This window comes from Vanacampus margaritifer, chromosome 20 (assembly GCF_051991255.1).
Source record: "Vanacampus margaritifer isolate UIUO_Vmar chromosome 20, RoL_Vmar_1.0, whole genome shotgun sequence".
Classification (NCBI taxonomy): Eukaryota; Metazoa; Chordata; class Actinopteri; order Syngnathiformes; family Syngnathidae; genus Vanacampus; species Vanacampus margaritifer.
Window position 1 is genome coordinate 13,107,897 of NC_135451.1, and position 18,633 is coordinate 13,126,529.

At 40.5% G+C, this 18,633-nt stretch overlaps 2 protein-coding genes across 12 annotated transcripts in view; both read left to right on the forward strand.

Moving 5' to 3' along the window:
* The window catches only part of LOC144040760 (uncharacterized), a 68,965-nt gene extending 62,455 nt beyond the window's left edge, over nucleotides 1–6,510 (forward strand). The window contains exons 1-5 of one of the 8 annotated variants that reach the window (XR_013289837.1): nucleotides 435–553; nucleotides 1,551–1,625; nucleotides 1,725–1,840; nucleotides 2,684–2,765; nucleotides 6,368–6,507. Coding sequence is in view for 1 of the 8 variants with exons in the window: in XM_077555204.1 (XP_077411330.1) it covers nucleotides 1,551–1,590; nucleotides 1,758–1,840; nucleotides 6,373–6,382 (133 nt within the window). In the remaining 7 variants the exon portion in view is untranslated. Of the gene's footprint in view, nucleotides 1–420; nucleotides 554–1,550; nucleotides 1,841–2,683; nucleotides 2,766–6,367 lie in introns of those variants that run through there. The other 7 variants (XR_013289839.1, XR_013289834.1, XR_013289835.1 and 4 more) reach the window with 7 other exon arrangements.
* A 95-nt stretch (nucleotides 6,511–6,605) lies between these two features.
* The window catches only part of dlgap1b (discs, large (Drosophila) homolog-associated protein 1b), a 93,785-nt gene continuing 81,757 nt past the window's right edge, over nucleotides 6,606–18,633 (forward strand). For 3 of the 4 annotated variants that reach the window (XR_013289833.1, XM_077555197.1, XM_077555200.1), the window contains exons 1-2: nucleotides 6,606–7,882; nucleotides 9,592–9,756. The gene's annotated coding sequence lies outside the window, so the exon portion shown is untranslated. The remainder of the gene's footprint in view (nucleotides 7,883–9,591; nucleotides 9,757–18,633) is intronic. The other variant, XM_077555198.1, reaches the window with a different exon arrangement.

Below are 18,633 nucleotides of genomic sequence, written 5' to 3' on the forward strand. Positions count from 1 at the left end.
ACATTACGTAAGACAAATAAAAACATTGTAATATGTTTGAGTGGCCAAGCCGAAGCACAGACTTGAATCCACAAGAACACTTTAACAGATCACCGGCGCTCGTTGTCCCGCATTTGACCCGCACGCCCGATAGAGGACAAGACCCAATTTGTTGGCTGCTCTGTTGTCTTAATGAATACAATTACAGTCAATTACACGCCCCCGCTGCCTGTCATCGTCCGTGTGGCGTGACGGGTATGTTGCAAAGGAACAATGTGCCCGCCATGCGGCAGGAGTTTGCGTGCGTTTAGCGTTGCGTTTGTTCAAAAACAAATAACCTTGAACTGAAAGAAAAGCAAAAGAAAGTGGGTAAAGGGATACAGTAGAAACTTCCAAAATGTCTCATAAACCGGTAGGAAATGACGTAGGTAACCGACGTACTGCCACTAGTAGCCATTTTCTAAGTGCACACAAGCAGAGAGGACGTGTGCGCGCCACAGAAAAAAACAGAAAACTGAAGTTTACAAGGAATTCAGTGAACGATTGTTTAGCACCTGGTTGAGAAGGGAACGAGGTGTGTATTAGAGTCATGTTTATTGTTTAACTACTGTCGTTGTATTTCACATTGTGTGATTTACTGCATAGTAAACCATTACCGTTTTAATCCACTAGAGTGTGCTAACGCGCCTTGCTAAATAATTAGCAACGCTATACCTGAAGATTCTGTATTGTTTACTATGAATCTATTTATGTATGATTTATTTTTGTTTTAAGGTATTTAGAAGGGCAGATGGCAAGGTTTAAAATTTTGAATACACACTGTAATTTGGAATATTGAAAACATTCACAGGTTATGAACCCATAAGCAACCGTATTCAGTGGTAATTATTCAACACAAACAAATCACCTCTATATGAGGCTCATCAATAGCACTAGCTAGCATGCTAGCCTAAATAACACAAACTGATGTTATATTCCACTTGGGCGAACAAATATGTGCACTAGCCTTATGTACATTTGGTATTAAGTAGTTAAACTCATCTTTTGGCATTTTCACAAAAGTTTTTGGGAGTACAGTACAGGCAAATAAAGAAAGGAGACTACAAGGGCTATTTATTAGTAGCTACATCGGGCGACAAGCTGAAACATACTTTCAGTCACACACTCTCAATTAATCCTAACAAAATTTGATCAGATTGCGCCAAATACTTTTATTGCATTGGTCACAAAAGCAGCCAATTGAGAATATTTTTTAGCAAACTACAGAGGATGATTTTGCCCGCTAGTCATGCGAGTAAATCACAATATGATGAGTGAGTCGGCAAGAAAATTCACTTTACATGATTTCCTATGGGAACATTCTTGGAAGTCGACCAACATCGTGTTGGCGCTTCCACTGTACGTTGGGAGAAAGGCTCGCCGCTTCCCTGGCACGCTTTCCTCATCGGGCTTTCCTTCACGAACTTAATTAGGGAGCATGACTAACACGCTCTGCGTACTCTCTCTGTATTTACCGGCCGGCTGCCAAGGCGATGTGACTTTCACGCTGCATTTGTGGTCCGCCGTTGCAGGCGCCCCCTCCGGACGTCGGCGACCGGCGGCTGCTTCCGGGTAGATTACAAATGAGCATGAGGAAGGACGCAGGGGTTACGTTATTTTTTTTTATTTTATTTTTTTTGAGTTGTTGTGCTACTTTGGGCCTCATTTTGGGACCTGTGTGTATGTGTTTGGATTTTGTTGTTCAGATTCTCAAGGCCTCTTCTCTCCTGTCACTCAAGCCTCAGATGCAGCTAGTGAACGAAGGATGGAGGCGATGGAGCATCGGACCGTGGAATGGCGTCTTTGAGAGCCAAGGCCGTCGGTAATCGCAATCGATCCCCTTTTTGAATTGCTCCCGTTGAGGACCGTACCCTTAAGGTTACCATTTGGGATTGACATCAGGGGATTGTTAAGAATGATGTCGATTGATATGAGATGAGTTTGACGATTATTTGTGTCTTGAGGAAAAATGGATTGCGCCGCTGAGAGTCATTCCAAAGGTTGTAGTAGCAACTTTTTTTTTGTAAACGAGACCAAATGACAATGGGAGTGCTATTAAAAAAGTGATAATTAACTGAAACTACATTTTACGTTGATAAAACTACCTTATTATAGCGAAAATGACTTTTATCTTTGTCAATACATTTTTAATTTTTTGTCAATTAACTCATTCACTGACATTGACGGCTATAGATGTCAAAAATTCATTTGAACTATTGCTATTAGTTTAGCATTTTTTCACACTTTTGTTAACTATTTTTTTTTGTACATGTAGAACAGATATAAAATTTGTGATTAATTGTGAGTTAACTAGTGAAGTCATGCGATTAATTCCGAAAAAAATTACGCCCCTAATTTTTAATAATCTTTTCTTTTTCTTTTTTTTTTTTTAAAAAAGAAAAGATTATTAAAAATGATGGGCGTCAGGCGATTACATTTTTAATCATAATTAATCGCATGACTTCACTAGTTAACTCATGATTAATCACAAATTTTATATCTGTTCTAAATTTACAATAATAAAAAAAAATCTAGGTTTTCATACTCTTGTTAATAAAAGTGGGAAAAAATGTTAAACTAATAGAAATAGTTCACATTTTTTACATCTATAGCCGTCAATGGCAGTGAATGAGTTATTTTCTTGTCTGCTTCTGTCATGTCATAGTACCGAGACTGACCTGTTGGAGGCAGTATAGTGTTACAGGTCATCCAGACTGCTGGAAAACTCAAAGAAGAAGAATGCAGTGGTAGGCTTGCTGTTAGCTCATCTGATAACTATGTTGTGTGGTTCTGAACTCATCGTTTTTAGTGTGTTGTATGACTTGTAAGGCACATTTTAAAAACACTCGCCCCAGCCAGGTGCTCCTTGATTGGTTTCTAGGAGCTTCTAGTAAGACACAAGACGTTTGCTGACTGTGATTCAGAGAAGGAAAAAAATGCTAACTTTATCTGCCATCTTGTCAATACGTGTTTACCCTGCTTAATGAAAACCAATGTGACCAAGACAAAGTAATCTCATTTATCATTCAAGTCAGACATGAACTCAAGCGGAACAAACAATGGCGACGCTTCCGTTATTATTCATGTGGCGACAGTTCAATGACATGCTAAATTAGCATGCTTCCGTCCAGGGCGTAGGGTTTCACTAAATGGTCGGATTAGCATGATAATGAAGGGACTAATGCGCCGACGTCCCACTTGTTAAGTTTGGATGGGTGTGAGGAAGCCATGGCCGTGTTAGCTAGCTTCTCTGCTAATTACCGTGAAAGTCATTAGCGATTACGCTACTTATGTGCTATTGACTTAAATTGTTAATAGAACATGGTAATGAATACATTTGAGTGATTAATTCAAATGTTTCATTTCATGTGCGTCAGTTTTAGACTTCGACTAGCTACATGGCTGCTAGCTTACAAAAGAAACATCAACGTTTTCACCTTAACGATTTTGTCACTATAATGCAGCGACTTTTCCGGCTTTTCCTTTTTTGACTTACTACTTAAATACCCACTCATGACAACATGGAAAAAACGAGCTGCCATCACACATACATACTTCTGATAATAACTCAACCAGTTAAAAAAATAAATATGTGTTTCATTATAGGAGGATTCTGAGCCAGAAAAGAGAAGCCAAATTACACAATTTGTTTATTTTTCCGTTACGTTTTCGCCACCCATTTACGAGTCTGTGTGCAAGTCTATGCTGATAGTGTATGATTTATGCCACTAATGGGATTTTAAAATGCCATTTTCCCGACACTCACTCTGCATTAAAAAAGCAGGGCGCAGCATGTTTACTATAGATTTAGTCATAACTCAAAAATAATGTCAAATAAAAAAAAAGGTAGGTGTAAATGAAAAGTTCAATTTGACTCATTACTGACTCCTGAGCACGTTGGGAGGAATAGCTCAGTGGTTCGTTAGGCCTCCGGTTTTGTGCTGCCATCCATCTTCAAACAGCTGCAACAGGAACTGGAAATGGAGTAATGATACGTCCCCTGACGTCCTCAAAGCAGCACTGAACTGCACATCTGTCATTGTTGTTTCCTTCCGTCCGTGCGATTTGGTTTCGGAATCCTGTCGGCCAGCGAGTGGCTTAGCGGCATTGTTCAGGTGTCACTATAGTGGAATGGCTTGACTCCGTGAAAGGATTGCCTGCCATTTATTCCTGACAAAGGCGGATTTTTCTCCATTTCACTGATGATCACCGAGACTGCTCACTTGCTGGTCGTGCGTTTATTTGTTTGTTTGTTTGTCGCACAGATATATTTTTTCTGTGACCATTTTTTTGTTGGTGGTTTTCCATGACTGTTTTCAAGTGTAAAATATGCCTTGCCTTAAACCTGGAGAACCCAAGAACCCTTTTCTTCTTTGGAAAATTATGAATTATACATTAAATGACTGCTATAAATAAGTTCACTGAACACCAAAATATATGTTTTTTCAATTTTAACCCTTTTTTTTTTAAACTAGCTCAGAGTTGCTAATTTATCAAAATATATATATAAAAGATACTCCTAGGCATTCTGCAACATGATATGAAATAGATTAACAAAAAAAAAATTTTTTTTTTACCATCTGATGGTTTGCTGAGAAGATGGTTTTGTTTGGATTGATTTCCAGCTCAACAAAACAGCATGTTGGCAGCCATCTTGTCACCACCACTCTGGCTCATGTAAGTGCAATATTCATCCACTAGATGGCCCCGTGCAGGGGTCAGAAGTGGCACTCTGGACTTTTGAAGTTAAATTTGTAAAAAAAAAAAAAAAAGGTTTTTGTTATTTGAGTAGCAGAATTTATAGGGGCCAAATTTGACCCCGTGGGTTCTCCAGGGTTTAATGAAGGTTCGATCCAGTTTGACATATCCAACACTGTAGACAGTAGGTTGCGCATACTGTACATCAAAGGCAGCGCATAACCTCCTTGGCAGAGGTAATGACCCCCCTTTCTGCTGTTTGGAGCTGTCACGATGAAACGTAACGCGAGCCGACTCGTTTTCCCGGGTCAGCTTCTTTAGCCAGTATCAGCGCAGCCCTTATGACACCTGTCACTTCGGCTGGGACTCAGCGAGGTAAACATGTGGTCCGGCCAGGAAGCGCCAGACAAAAGGAAAATGGAAAAGATGGTGTGGCGGAGGGCTGAGGAGGAGCAGAAATGTGTGGCGAGAAGCTGCGCAGTCGAGCAAAAAAAATCATGTGGTCGTCGCTCTCCCGGCACCTTCTACCTGTCAGCCTTCCTGTCTCCACCAATTTTCTTCTCATAATCGACATTATCGTAGATGAATTCCATATTTCAAATGCCGTCCAGTTTATTTACTCAGCGGCAGAAAGGGGGGGGGGGGTGACCTTCATTTGTATGCAATTTTGGAATATATTTAAAACATGCTGGATCAGCGACAGTGGAGTTTAAAGCCAAAATAATAAGCAGGACTATAAAAATAGGGACAAATTATGGAGAAATTGGGGACAAACTGCAAATAATTAAGTGTTTATATTTGCCCATGTTCATAGTCTAATGTGTAAATAAAACTCTTTCAAACTAAATTTTGAGTTAATTTAAAGTTAATAAATTATTTTTAAATAATAATAATAATAATAATAATAACAAATGCAAAGTTCCTATATATATATATATATATATATATATATATTAGGGGTGTTAGAAAAAATAAAAATAAAAAATATCGCAATATTGCGGCCGAATCGATTTTTAAGCATACATTTTTTTATGGGAATATTCAACAAAACGTCTTACCGAGGGTTAGGATTGACACATTAAGCATGGAAGAATGTTCTATTAATGGAACATTAAGCCTTAATATTTGATTTCAGTGCTGTTCAAACATGAAACCGACTGCAACCTGAATTTTCAGATAAATACAATTTCATACAAATCTTACAGTGTACATGTACAAGTTTACTGATTAGTATTTTCTAAATTGGAGTTTAAAAAAATCGCAATAATCAATTGATAGATTCGTATCGGGATTAATCGAATCGTGACCTATGAATCGTGATACGAATCGAATCGCCAGGTACTAAGCAATTCACACCCCTAATATATATATATATATATATATATATATATATATATATATATATATATATATATATATATATATATAAACAGTTCCTGTTTACACCTGGCTAGAAGGAAATATGACAGGTTGTGTGATATCATCAAATCTGCCTGACACAACCGCCCCGCCCGCCTGTGTTGGTTACATTTGCTTTAATTCACACGTGTCCCTCCCCCCGTCTCGCTCCGCCGCTTAGCTGAGCGCCCAGCGCGAGTGTGCTTCCGTTCAATATTTCACGTTTCCTTATGACTTTCTTTGTTTTGTCAAGTTTAGGGAGGTGTGAAGAGCACAAGACGCCCCAACCCCCCGGAGGAGCACTCGGCAAGTGTGTTAAAGTGTTAAGAGTCGTGCTGCCCCCGCAGAGGAAGAGGACTTCAGGAAACGTAGACGGGACCTGTCAGACTCCAAAACAAGCTTTGGAATCATCCAAAAATGGAGCAGTCATCATGTTGCAACTTCTAATAGGGCAACAGTTGAAAGGTGGGGGTTATTATTAATTATTTTAAGTTGTATGTTTTATTATAGTTTTGACCACATCTGCCTGCCTCTGTATGACAATTGAGAATGTACAATGTACGCCGAAGCATCATAAGGAGCTCATGAAGGCGTATACTCATGGATTCAACATGCTTGCAGGCAAAGAGTTGTTCTAAATCGAGTCCAAAGGAGACGAGTTCTTCAAGGGAACATCAAACGTTTGAAGACGTCCCCACGGAAACGCTAGGTGGGAACATACTTAAGGCCCAATTTGAAACCTGGATCGTCCCTCAAGTCTTCAAGTGGTTCTAATGAAGGCAGCAGAGGAAGGGGAAAATCTCCCTCTTTCAAATTTAGCATTGGAGCTACGTTTTTGGGGGCATTTCAGCCTACAATAGCTCAAAGCTTATGTTTTACCGGTAAATATTGTCTGGCAAAATTTTTATTATTTTATGTTTTTGTCCATTGGACGAACATGTGCTCTATGTTACTCACCACTACTTGAGTGCTTCTTTTCACTGATCTCGTTACTCTTGCTAGTTACAGCATTTGAGTCCAGTTTTTTTGGCTGCTCTCCCCACCTCGGGACCCGCAATTAATTTAGTCAGTATTGATGTCTGTGTGTGGCAGCTTGGAATCTCTATTAAGGTAAAAAGCATTCATTATTCATACGTCTCCTGCAGAAGCTTCACTATAAACAGCCAAGTCATTATAAAGCGAGCAAGTCGGTGCGCCGCATGTGTGCTCACTTGCAAACGATGCAGCCAAACACTGGCCGCTCAAGGCTAATTGGATTGAAAGTGCGACAGCCGCGCACTGCAACAGTTTTATGTCGTCTTTCATATGTTTGCAACTACCTTCCTCCGTGTGAATTATTAATCACGAGCTGGCTGTTGCATGCTGAGCCCGAGCCAGATGGAAAACACGGAGCGGATTTGCATCTGTAGTGTAGATGTTATGCGCAGTACTTAGATAACATCCAGTTAGCTTCGTGCTAACAGTGCAAAACATTGTAGATAGGCTAACGAATAGCATCAGTGTCGCGATGATACAATGGATATTTCAGCACAAATAAGCAACAAATCATAAAACAATACTCACATGTTTTCTTTATCCTCTGCGAGGAACAACTACTATTACCGTAGCCGACTTGACCTCTAGGTGGCAGCATGCCCATTGAAAGCTGAACAATTGATATTGTTTTTCCGCAGGATGTACAACACAAGCGTGGTTCGGGGGGGAACTCGGAAGCAGCCCCCCCCCCCCCCCAGGCGAGACGGAAAAGCATCTCAGGCTTGAATGAATTGTAAGTAAGCCACAGTGTGTTGTCGTTGAATTGTGGCGCTGTAAACATTTACCGCAGGGGAACACGACGCTTCCCTGGGGGTCCGGCGGGATTCGTTACGGTAAAAAAGTCAACGCGCGGCAACAGCAAATAATTCGGCTTGATGCGTTTTACTGTCTGTTTATAATCACTGTTGAGTCTGGAGGGATTATTGACTTCCCTGACACATGCACACAAACACCTTGATGGACTGCCGGCAATAAAATTGTTGAATGCTGGATATGAGGATAATAAATACCCCCTCCCCAAATAAACAACACCGCTAATCCCAGGTGTGCCGTCGTGTTGCGTCCGACATGAATGTAACCGCCGTGTCACTGTGCCCTGCTGCCTCTTCAGCGGTGATGTTATGGATTTTTCACCATCCACACATAACCCGTCAAAAAGATAAAAAAAAACTATCATTGGTCACTAAAAAAACTAAGAAAAAAATGTTTGACTTGTGGTTAGTGTGTCTGCCTCCAAAATCATCTTTTGAGATAATCACGACAATGTAAAAACCAAAAAATACAAATTCCACATCGAGTAGCTATTGTATTTTCACTGGTGGAGGCAGCACTTCGTTACCAAGCAGTGGGTAGCATATCCAAAGAGCAAACCCAAATACCCCACGTTCACACGGCAAACATTTGCGTATGCACTGTTTGTTAGCTAACTGTGCTAAAAATGCAGCTCTGCTTACCTTTTGGCTTTGGCGCGATAGTACATCAGCCGCTAACGAAGCAGTTCTTGACACTTTAGTCATTACTCAGTTTTATTGACATGTGGACTATTATACAGCACCTGTATTTGATTTGTGGATGGTTGTTTTAAAAAGCATTAGTAAAATACTGTAATAATTTTGACTACACAATCTTTAGCACTTTGTTTTTTTTAATCTTGCACACAAAAAACACATTAAAAAAATAATACTTTTTTTTCTTTTTTTCCTCTTCTGCTTTTCTCTTTTCTTAGTTAATATTTTACTGTATTAATTTTCTGTTCCTATTATTTATCCATGATTCTTACCTGGGGTTATCATAGGTTTGCAATTTTCATTTTACAGTACTGTAGTTGGTTTTTATTTGTTTTTGAGTTTTGTTTTTAAATTTAGTTTTCAGAGGCCATTTGTTGGTTTTTATTAGTTTTAATGTTTTTCATATTCATTTTGAGGGCTCATTTATTGTCTTACCGCGTCAACATGTCGTCATCATTGCTCTCCTTTTTTTTTTTTTTTAACTAATACTAAAATTAAAATAAAAAACTCAAACAAAGCCTTTTTTTCGAAATAAAAACGAAGAAATTTGCTCAAAATTAAAACTAACAAAATAAAAAAAATCATAATGAAATAAAAACTAACAAGGACCAATATTCCCAAACACGACGCACACGTCATAAACTGCAACAGATATTTGACTTAATTACACTTCATTAAACCAGATTATCTCTTTATGTTCTCTTTTATTATTATAATACAGTCCTATTTGCATTTTAAAAAAAATATATTTTTTTCAAGTTGATTGTCCATACTCAGTGCCCTAAAGCAGCCTATCTGGCATTGTTACTTAGCTCTAAGCCGTGAAATCCAGGCCATGTTTTGCCTCAAACCCTTCCTGTGCAGCTTGTGTTCTCTCTCTCTCTCTCTCTCTTTACGCACACACACACACACATGCTCCGTGATGCCTTTGCAGCCGAACACACGGAGCAATGCAGGGGGACGCTACGACGGCGTGTCGGAGCCGGCCACACAACAAGTGACGTCCTCCTACCGCATCCGCGCCGCAGTCACCCCACGGCCAAGGAATACCGCGCCGGGCTTCCTCCTCGCCAGACGGACGCCGAGCTGCGTCGCTAAGGTAAGTAGAATGCGCCAAAATGTTCCACATCCCCGCTCACATCACTTGGGATTGTTGCGCAAACCGCTTTCAGTGCGGATGTGCGCGTGTGAACGTAACGCGTTGCAGTGCATTGGCATGAAAGTTTGGAGTGATAATGACTGGTTGGTTGCTTCTTTATTTTCTACTTAACGTGGTAAGAGTGACGAGTATGTTTGGGTTGATAAGGTGCGAAAGTGCTTTAATTGGCAGGGTCGAAGGGACTGCCTTCAAGGCTTAATTACACGGTGCGCGAGAATTCATCAGAGGGGTTAGTGCAAGTCGGTGTGGGGGGGTGTGGTGGGGGGGGGGGGCAAGCCTTGTTGATAAGGTCAGATGCAGCGTGAAAGTGCTTTCACACAAGAACCGATTTGTAGCCACCACAAAAGTGGTTCATGCCACCATGACAGTGACTAAAATGATCAGCGTGATCTGTAATATTGCTTTGTTGTATATTTGTTCTAATCTTTATTATTATTGTGGGAAGCATCGGTTATTGGCATCCTTTATTCTTACTTATTATATATAACATTTTATTCTCCTCACTTTTTTTGCCGTGCAATAACTCCCATAATACATCCAATTTACACCGTTCAAATTTCAACTTGCAAAAATTGACGCCATCTTGGGAATATATGGTCTGATTCTGATTACTTACAGTATTGACACAATTGAATATAAATATCTTTTCGCCGTTCATTTTCAACGGGACTGACTTTGAACTTTTTCAAAGTCCCACTTCCCATGCATACAACTTCACATTATTACCAGCTCTCCGACAAAATGCATTGCCCAGTAACCAGGAGGTTGCCGGTTTGAATCCCACCCCCGATTTTCAGCATTGCCACAAATTTTTTTGTCTATTTTTGTCTGGTGATCACAGGTAGCAACGATAATCCCAAATTTCAAACATTATTAGGAAGAGTCTGAAATGTAAGCGTTTTATCCACAATTTTGCTCTTTAACAAATTATTAGCCACATTTTTGCTTTTTTCCTCTCCCTCGTGATCACGATAGCAAATTGTCACTTGCATGTAAAAGATTATCCTGTGATGTGTGTTAACGCTTTCCTTCCCATGAACGTTTATACTCGTCAATTGGAATCCAACCGATTATTGCTTGCTACCAGCAAATTTTTTGTCAAATATGTTTTTTTTATCACACTGACTTACACACACCAGTAGGTGGCAGTGTTGCATCGTTTTGGATTTGATATCAGCACAGTTTTTGAATCGGGGGTTTGTCATGTTGATTATGAGGGAGAGAAATGCAAACACGTTGGAAGTCGGGCACGTTTGGGCGCTTGACGAGATGATGGCGCAGTTCTGGAGTTAATGGCAAGCATGGAAAAAAATACACATTTGAGTAATCATAGCATGTTTTAGTTGTAGATATGTAAATACATTATTCATTTTCACTTTTCTGCTTGACGTGTTTGTTTTCACAAAATGCTTGTTTTCTCCGCTTTTTGGTCAAATTTGGTGAAACCAATTCATGTTCTATTGGTGATTATTAACTCATTCATTCCCAGCCATTTGCACTGAAGCAACCCTCTTCGCTCCTGGCTGTTTTACGGGATTTTGCAAGGTCCACAGAATATTGCGTTCTTTTGCTATAAAGACATGGAACCTACCAAAAGAAAGACTAGAGTTGTTTCTTTCGTCAAGAAAAAAAGTGTATTTGTATCTGTTTCAGTTTTGCAGCAATTAGCATTAGAATATAGCTAAGTTTTATCATTATTCACGAACCTGTTGAAAACACTGGGGAAAAGAGCTTGTTGCAACATGGCCCTGGTTGATCTCTTATACTCTGCTGCCACCTGCTGGCCGTTTTTTGTAATAGCTACCATAGTTTTAAGCGACCTCTTCAGGTCAGAGGCTGCATCAACGTCTTTTTTATGCTCTAGCGTAAAAAAAAACATTAAAAACATATAAATACGTTTTAGGGACCACAGCAATATTTAATATAGAATGTTTTAATATGTTTTTAGGAGCAAATGAGTTGAAGAATGGAAAAAGATAGGAACAAACCTTTTTCTAGTGGAAGCTGAGTTAGCTCTGTCCTTCCATAGGCTTAGTGCTTTTATTGTCACAAAAGACAGTATTCTTGTTGATTGTAATGTTCAGAGCGAACAAAAATCTCAATTGTCCCAGAACTTCCTTTCGTCGTTCTTGCAACCAGTGGATTTCTGTCATGTGTTTTTGGTTTGCTTATATTTTTGTGACTGATTGCACAAATGTTGAAATTTATGCAAGGTCAACTTTTTTTGACCTATTACAACAGTCTTGGTTTTCTTCTGATTCTCCCATCTTGATTGACACCAGTGTGTATGAGCTGTCTTGATTCCCGTTATTTAAAAAAAAAAAAAAAAAAACTCGCAGCCTGTTAAAAGACTCTCTCGACAATCTCCAGCTGTGATGGAAATGGATCTCTTGTGTTATTCAATTGGTCTACCTTTTAACCATATACCCGTTGCCAATGAACAAAGAAGATACATAATTTGTTATAACTAAATAATTTTCAGTCCAATTATGTGAAATTGGCTAATTTCCCGCAACACACCTGAGGTTGGGAATGGTTGTATTAGTGTGTGTGTGTGTGTGTGTGTGTGTACGGGGTGTTTAGGAATTGTTATTCTGACTACAGCAAGATTCAAGGATGCAAGGAAGGACGGAGGCGAAGAGGTCAGCCGTGTATGGAGAAACCATTAGTAGATTAGCAAAAGCGAGCGTGTGTTTGGAGTAATACATAACAGGAACGCTGAGCCGCATACAACATTTGAACTAATGAGGTGTGGAGCAAGAAGCGTACTTAATGATTTTCACTCCCTCTTTAACTTTATCTTCTCGCCTGCTTCCGCTGAAAAGCACTGCAAGGCAGACATTTTTTTTTTTTGTAATCTCAAAGAAGCAGCCCGCAATCGGCTGATCTTCCTTCTTCGATTGTTCCGCCCATCCTAAACGCGCTTTGCCAGTTCGACGCGGCGGCCCGTACCCCCCCCCCCCCCCTTTAAGGATCTCGCCCGCCACATTTAGGCCACGCGTAGCCGTCATTAACTGCCTCGGCGTCTTTGCCTGTCAGATAATGATGGGCTCTTTGCTGAACTTTCCACCTTTTGCCTTTGCTTTATTAGATGCCTCACCGCTTTTTTTCCCCCCTGCGTACTTGTCGTGTGTCCTACCCTTGGTTTTCTGTGGAACCTTCCCCAGCTCTATACTGGAAAACTGTGGACCAAAATGTGTCTAAATAGCAAAGTAATACAGTGGTGCCTTCAGGTGCAATTTAAATTTGATCCATGATCATCTTTGTATTTCAAATCGTCTTTCCCCATTGAAATGAATGGAATTGCCATTAATCGGTTCTAGCCGCCCCAAAAAAAAAGCAACCAACCATTTTTGTATTTATTTATTTATTTTTTAGATTAGAATGTTGTACGTGGATGTCTTCGCCGGTGAGACATGAAATAACGTGTTGCAATGAAATGAATATATTCAAGATGGCCGCCAGTGTCTTCACTTCTCGATATGGCAAGTAAACGGTATTGTTAGTAAGTCTATAGTTTCCCATTATGAGTTAGTATTAGCATTAAGCTAGCAGGCTAAAGGCTAAGCAATGTATTTGTTTAGTACAACGCATTTTACATAGTTGATCAGGGTTTATGTACATTGTATTTGAAAACTTCATGTGTCCTTATTATCCTGTTTTTATTGTTTGAACAGCCGCAAATCCCAAATAAAATTTGAATATGAAATGAAGATAAGCAAAAACATGCTAAGGCTAGCAGTGGCACCAATATTGTATTTCTTTTTTGTTTTTTTTCACTTCTCGATATGGCAAGTAAACGGTATTGTTAGTAAGTCTATAGTTTCCCATTATGAGTTAGTATTAGCATTAAGCTAGCAGGCTAAAGGCTACGCCATGTATTTGTTTAGTACAACGCATTTTACATAGTTGATCAGGGTTTATGTACATTGTATTTGAAAACTTCATGTGTCCTTATTTTCCTGTTTTTATTGTTTGAACAGCCGCAAATCCCAAATAAAATTTGAATATGAAATGAAGATAAGCAAAAACATGCTAAGGCTAGCAGTGGCACCAATATTGTATTTGTTTTTTTTTGCTTTGCACAGAGATACTACCTTACTCACAACTTGTCCCGCCTCAGATTGGATTATCACAAGGCCAAGAGTCACAGTGGTTGTTGTAATGACAGCATTGATGAGTCAGCAAGTGCATGTTCCCTCGCTTCCGGGGTCCGTTCTCTTCTCTTTGGCGGCATTTTAATTGCCGAGCGGTCGTTGATCCAAGACTTTCCTCTTTCCCTATGGCGGAGAACAGGACATCTTCTGTTTATACCAATTTGGCTCGAAGGGACTCCATCCTGCACCATTCCTGCGCACTTAGCCGCTTAGATGTCTCGTACGGGAGCTGTCAGCGGGCTGCTTTAATTCGTCCCCCCCCCCCCCCTGCAAACAAGCAAGTGAACAAACTGTGTGTTACTACCCCCAGGCAACCTGTGGAAGATTTTTTTTGCTTCTGCCCTGCTACAATTTGTAACGTCTCAAGAGTGGGGAGAACTTCCCTGTGGAAACACTTTGGCTTACTCACTCTCCATAACCGAGAATCAGTTTTCAGCTAAGTGTGCTAATCCCTCCCCTTTTGAGATTGTCTGCCTTTTGGAGGAGTTTAAGGCTTATAAAATACACTTTCAACATCTTGCTAAATAGCCTGCGTGGGTATTCAAAGTGTTTTAAAGGAAGGCACGAGCTCTGGTAGTTAAGTAGTTAACAGCCGATCTGAAAAATATTTAACTCATTCACTGCTGTGGACATTTATAGTCATCAACTGGAATCCAGCCGTTTAATGCCACAGACGAATATATCCGTCAAATAAATTTTTTCAACGGGTAGGCGTGGAAGAGGGTCTCGTCCATTTTTTCTGTGAAATTCAAGTTTCTGCATATCTGTAATGACGAAGACATTTCATTAGATGGCAGCGTTGTATCCTGATTTGAAATCAGCAAATCTTTTGAGAGCCCTTTCTCAATGTTGTCTTTGTGTTTTATAATTAGAGGGGTCACATGAGCAAAAATTATTCGCGTCAAATCAATGTTCTGCTTGTCATGTTTCTTTTTCAAAACACTTATTTTGTTTCCTTTTTTGCAAATCGCAAACCACGACCGGGCCAAGGGGATTATCGTATTGTACAGTAAATCCTCTTCAATGCCAGCAGTTTTCTGTATTCTGTACCCAAATTTGAGTTTTGGAGGCCATCCCAAAAACCTGATATCAGGCTGCAGCTGAAGAGTCGCTGAGGTCAGTGCGCTGCTTCTATGCTAATCTGCCGACGGGGGTTTTCTGTGTGTGCTGCAGCTTTTTAAGTCTCATGCTATTGCATCACCGATGTCGAGCGTTGTTTACCTTTGCGGCTTCCCCCCCCGCACGCGCTCGTGCCCGCAAGGCTTAACTTGGGACTCTACAACCTGTTTCTCTGGCGCCCGTCGCATAAAAAAAAGCAACAGTCCGATGCTGGTTTTTGTTGACGCTCGGCTGTTGTTTACAAATCAGTAGCACACAGGCAGCATTTATCTTGAGAAACTAAAACTTTTACTGTTGGAAAAGAAAAACAATAGCTTAATTAACCCTGGAGAACCCACGGGGTCAAATTTGGCCCCTATAAATTCTGCTACTCAAATAACAAAGACCTTTTTTTTTTTTCACAAATTTAACTTCAAAAGTCTAGAGTGCCACTTCTGACCCCTGCACGGGGCCATCTAATGGATGAATATTGCACTTACATGAGCCAGAGTGGTGGTGACAAGATGGCTGTCAACATGCTGTTTTGTTGAGCTGGAAATCAATCCAAACAAAACCATCTTCTCGGCAAACCATCAGATGGTAAAATTGTGTTTTTTTTGTTAATCTATTTCATATCATGTTGCAGAATGCCTAGGAGTATGTTTTATATATATATTTTGATAAATTAGCAACTCTGAGCTAGTTCAAAAACAAGGGTTAAAATTGAAAAAAACATATTTTAGTGTTCAGTGAACTTATAGCAGTCATTTAATGTATAATTCATAATTTTCCAAAGAAGAAAATGGTTCTTGGGTTCTCCAGGGTTAAGCTCTCACCTCTTTACTTCCCTTTCACCGGGATGGAGTCGACTCTTCTGTAGCTATAAAGACATACTGCCGGAACTGTCAAGGGATACGTCGTCATTCCCAACGGGAGAGCAAGGGAAAGCCAGGCATCTTTTGTCAGCCTTCCAGCTACCGGAGCATGCTCCGACTGCGAAAGGCCACTAGCATTGTTGGCTAACACAATCCACCAGGGGAGGCCTTTGGCCACAACCCCACGGAGACACAAGCGTCGTCCTTTCTGTGCCAGAATCAGCTGCTGCATGCTAAGTGATGTTTTTGCTACAGCACTCAGGCAAGCCGTGAAGCTTGTTAGTCCAAACGCAAACTGACTGCTCGCTGACTCGCTTGATGGCTCGGCCTTATTGACATCGGAGTTGTCGCTGAATGTCCGCTCAAGGGGAAAAAAAAGTCGTTGCAGAAGTTCCGGCAGCATTGACTCGAGTAAATATTCTGGGCTTTACTTATTTTTCAGTTTTTTTTTTTTTGTGGAATAGCACGTCTGCTCTGTGCTTTTGTTTTTTTTGTTTTTTTCTTTTCTTTTTTTCTTGGAGAGCTCAGTATTGTTCATTCGGTAATTTTACCAATTTGACATGTCATCATCATTGCGCTCTCTTTTTTAAATTATTATTTTTTTTATTAAAATTTTGTATGTGGGTGCGTGCGTGTGTATTCATTAGTTCACCTAAAACCTATTAAAAAATCCCATACCGTTCACCTAAGCCGAACACTTCCAGCCAGAGTCAGTGAGGCGGTCAGGAGACCCGAGGAAGGACCAAAGAAAAGAAAGAAGCTCTGTGCTTTGTTAAGATAGCTTCTTTGTAGCAAACGCCGTTTGCATGTTTGCGCGCCGAAGCCGCAGGCTCACATCTACATGCAGACCGAAGCTCTAGGAAGCTTTTTAGATGGCCTGTCTCCTCCCCTGACAGTGATCGGTGGCGATGGCTGACATCTCTCCTGAAAGGACGTTGACAGGATCTAACCGTTTTGACAGGAGCTCATAACAGATTCTGGAGTACATGGAAAGTTATATTGAATAGTAGAGAATATAAGGCAGCAAAAGCAGTACTGTAAATGATGAGCAATAGACTCCTTTCCCAGATTTCATGTCCGTTTAACCCCGATGAACTGGCGTCGACCGGTCGGCGGCAGCTACTGAGGCATCTCGTTGCGGCAAATTCCCGGGCGGCTGTTTTGCTGTAGGAGGGAGGCCTTTGATGAATCAGGGTTATGACGAAGATCTCCCTGAAGCCGAGAGCTGACGTACGCTGCCGAGTGGTGGGCGGTTGTGTGATCACAGTTACATTCGGCCAAAGTGTCGTTTCGCAAAGTCGGTGCGCGTCACTGATCCACAGGGCGCTCTTTTTTTCTACCGTAAAGACCAACCTTGAATCCTGAAATCCGAATATCCTTATTCACTGCTATCATTTTTTATTTTATTTTATTTTTTCAAAAACTCTATGACGCAAGATGGGCATTCAGCCTTCTACCAAGTGGCATTCACGTTGTCAGTGTTGCCAGACATGTCATGTGACCAAGCATCCTAGAAAGTCACCGTGAGCATGGCTCGGGTTTATTTAAAGCGGGGAGCTTTATTTAAGAAGCGGTCGGCTGAGATAAGCCGCCGAAAGGTCCAGCTCTAAATGGAATCGAGAAGACTACTTGAAGAAGAGTCCTGCTTTAAGCGCTTGGCTGTGGGGGGTGGGGGGGGAGGCGATAAGGGTCGACGCAACAATGGTGATTAGAAAAGGGATGGCAGGCATTTAATTGATCCCGTCACTTTTTGAATGGGAAATAACACTGCTGATGCTGACACATAATCGCCACTTCTGGCATCCTTTTATCAAAGCTTCCATGCGCTCTAGCGAGGTCTTGCTTTCATCCGGCCTCTCTCAACGATGTCCTGCATATCCAAAGTAGCGTCAGCAAAAAACTGTAAGCTGTCTTCTTGACTCTATACTGTATTAACTGTATCTGAAGCTCACACTGGCCTATCACAGCAAAGCCCAAAATCATTTGGGGGGACTCAAGTCACATGACTTGAGAGTTGGACTTTAGCGTCCATTTTAGAACTAAAAACGTTCAGTACCGACTTGACTTGACTTTGACTTGGTTTTTATGAGAAGCGATTTGACTTTGACTCAAGTATGACCTGATAAGTCTGCCTGGTTTGGAAATCTGCATTTTCTTTTCTTTCTTTTTTTTTTTCCTGGAGAGCTCAGTATTGTTCATTCGGTAATTTTACCGATTTGACATGTCATCATCATTGCTCTCCTGAGATCTGAGAAGAAAAAAATAAAAAAAAATCTGCATTTTCAAGGTCGTTTTCAGGGAAAATATAATGATAGCATGCACATTTTGCTACTCTCAGATAAGGAACACAATTACAACATTTATCTTAATCTAAAGCCACGTTAGCTACGTTAACTTCACAATTTAGCTAAACAACGCTGGTCAACTTCTTGTCGGTTACACGTTTACTTGAGAAGGCAAAGTATTGGATGATACAAACACTGATTTGTGATCATTAAAAATAAAAACACGGTGAATGTTTTAGTACAGCTAACTAGCGCAAGTACTGTACAGCTATTTCATGCTAGCTAGAAGTGCTGCACTCAAGTAAAGATTTTAGATTTAGGTGGTAAATCGCACTCATAACTAACATATCATCATATCAAAACAAACTGAAAAAAAAAAAACACAATGACACACGTTAGCTA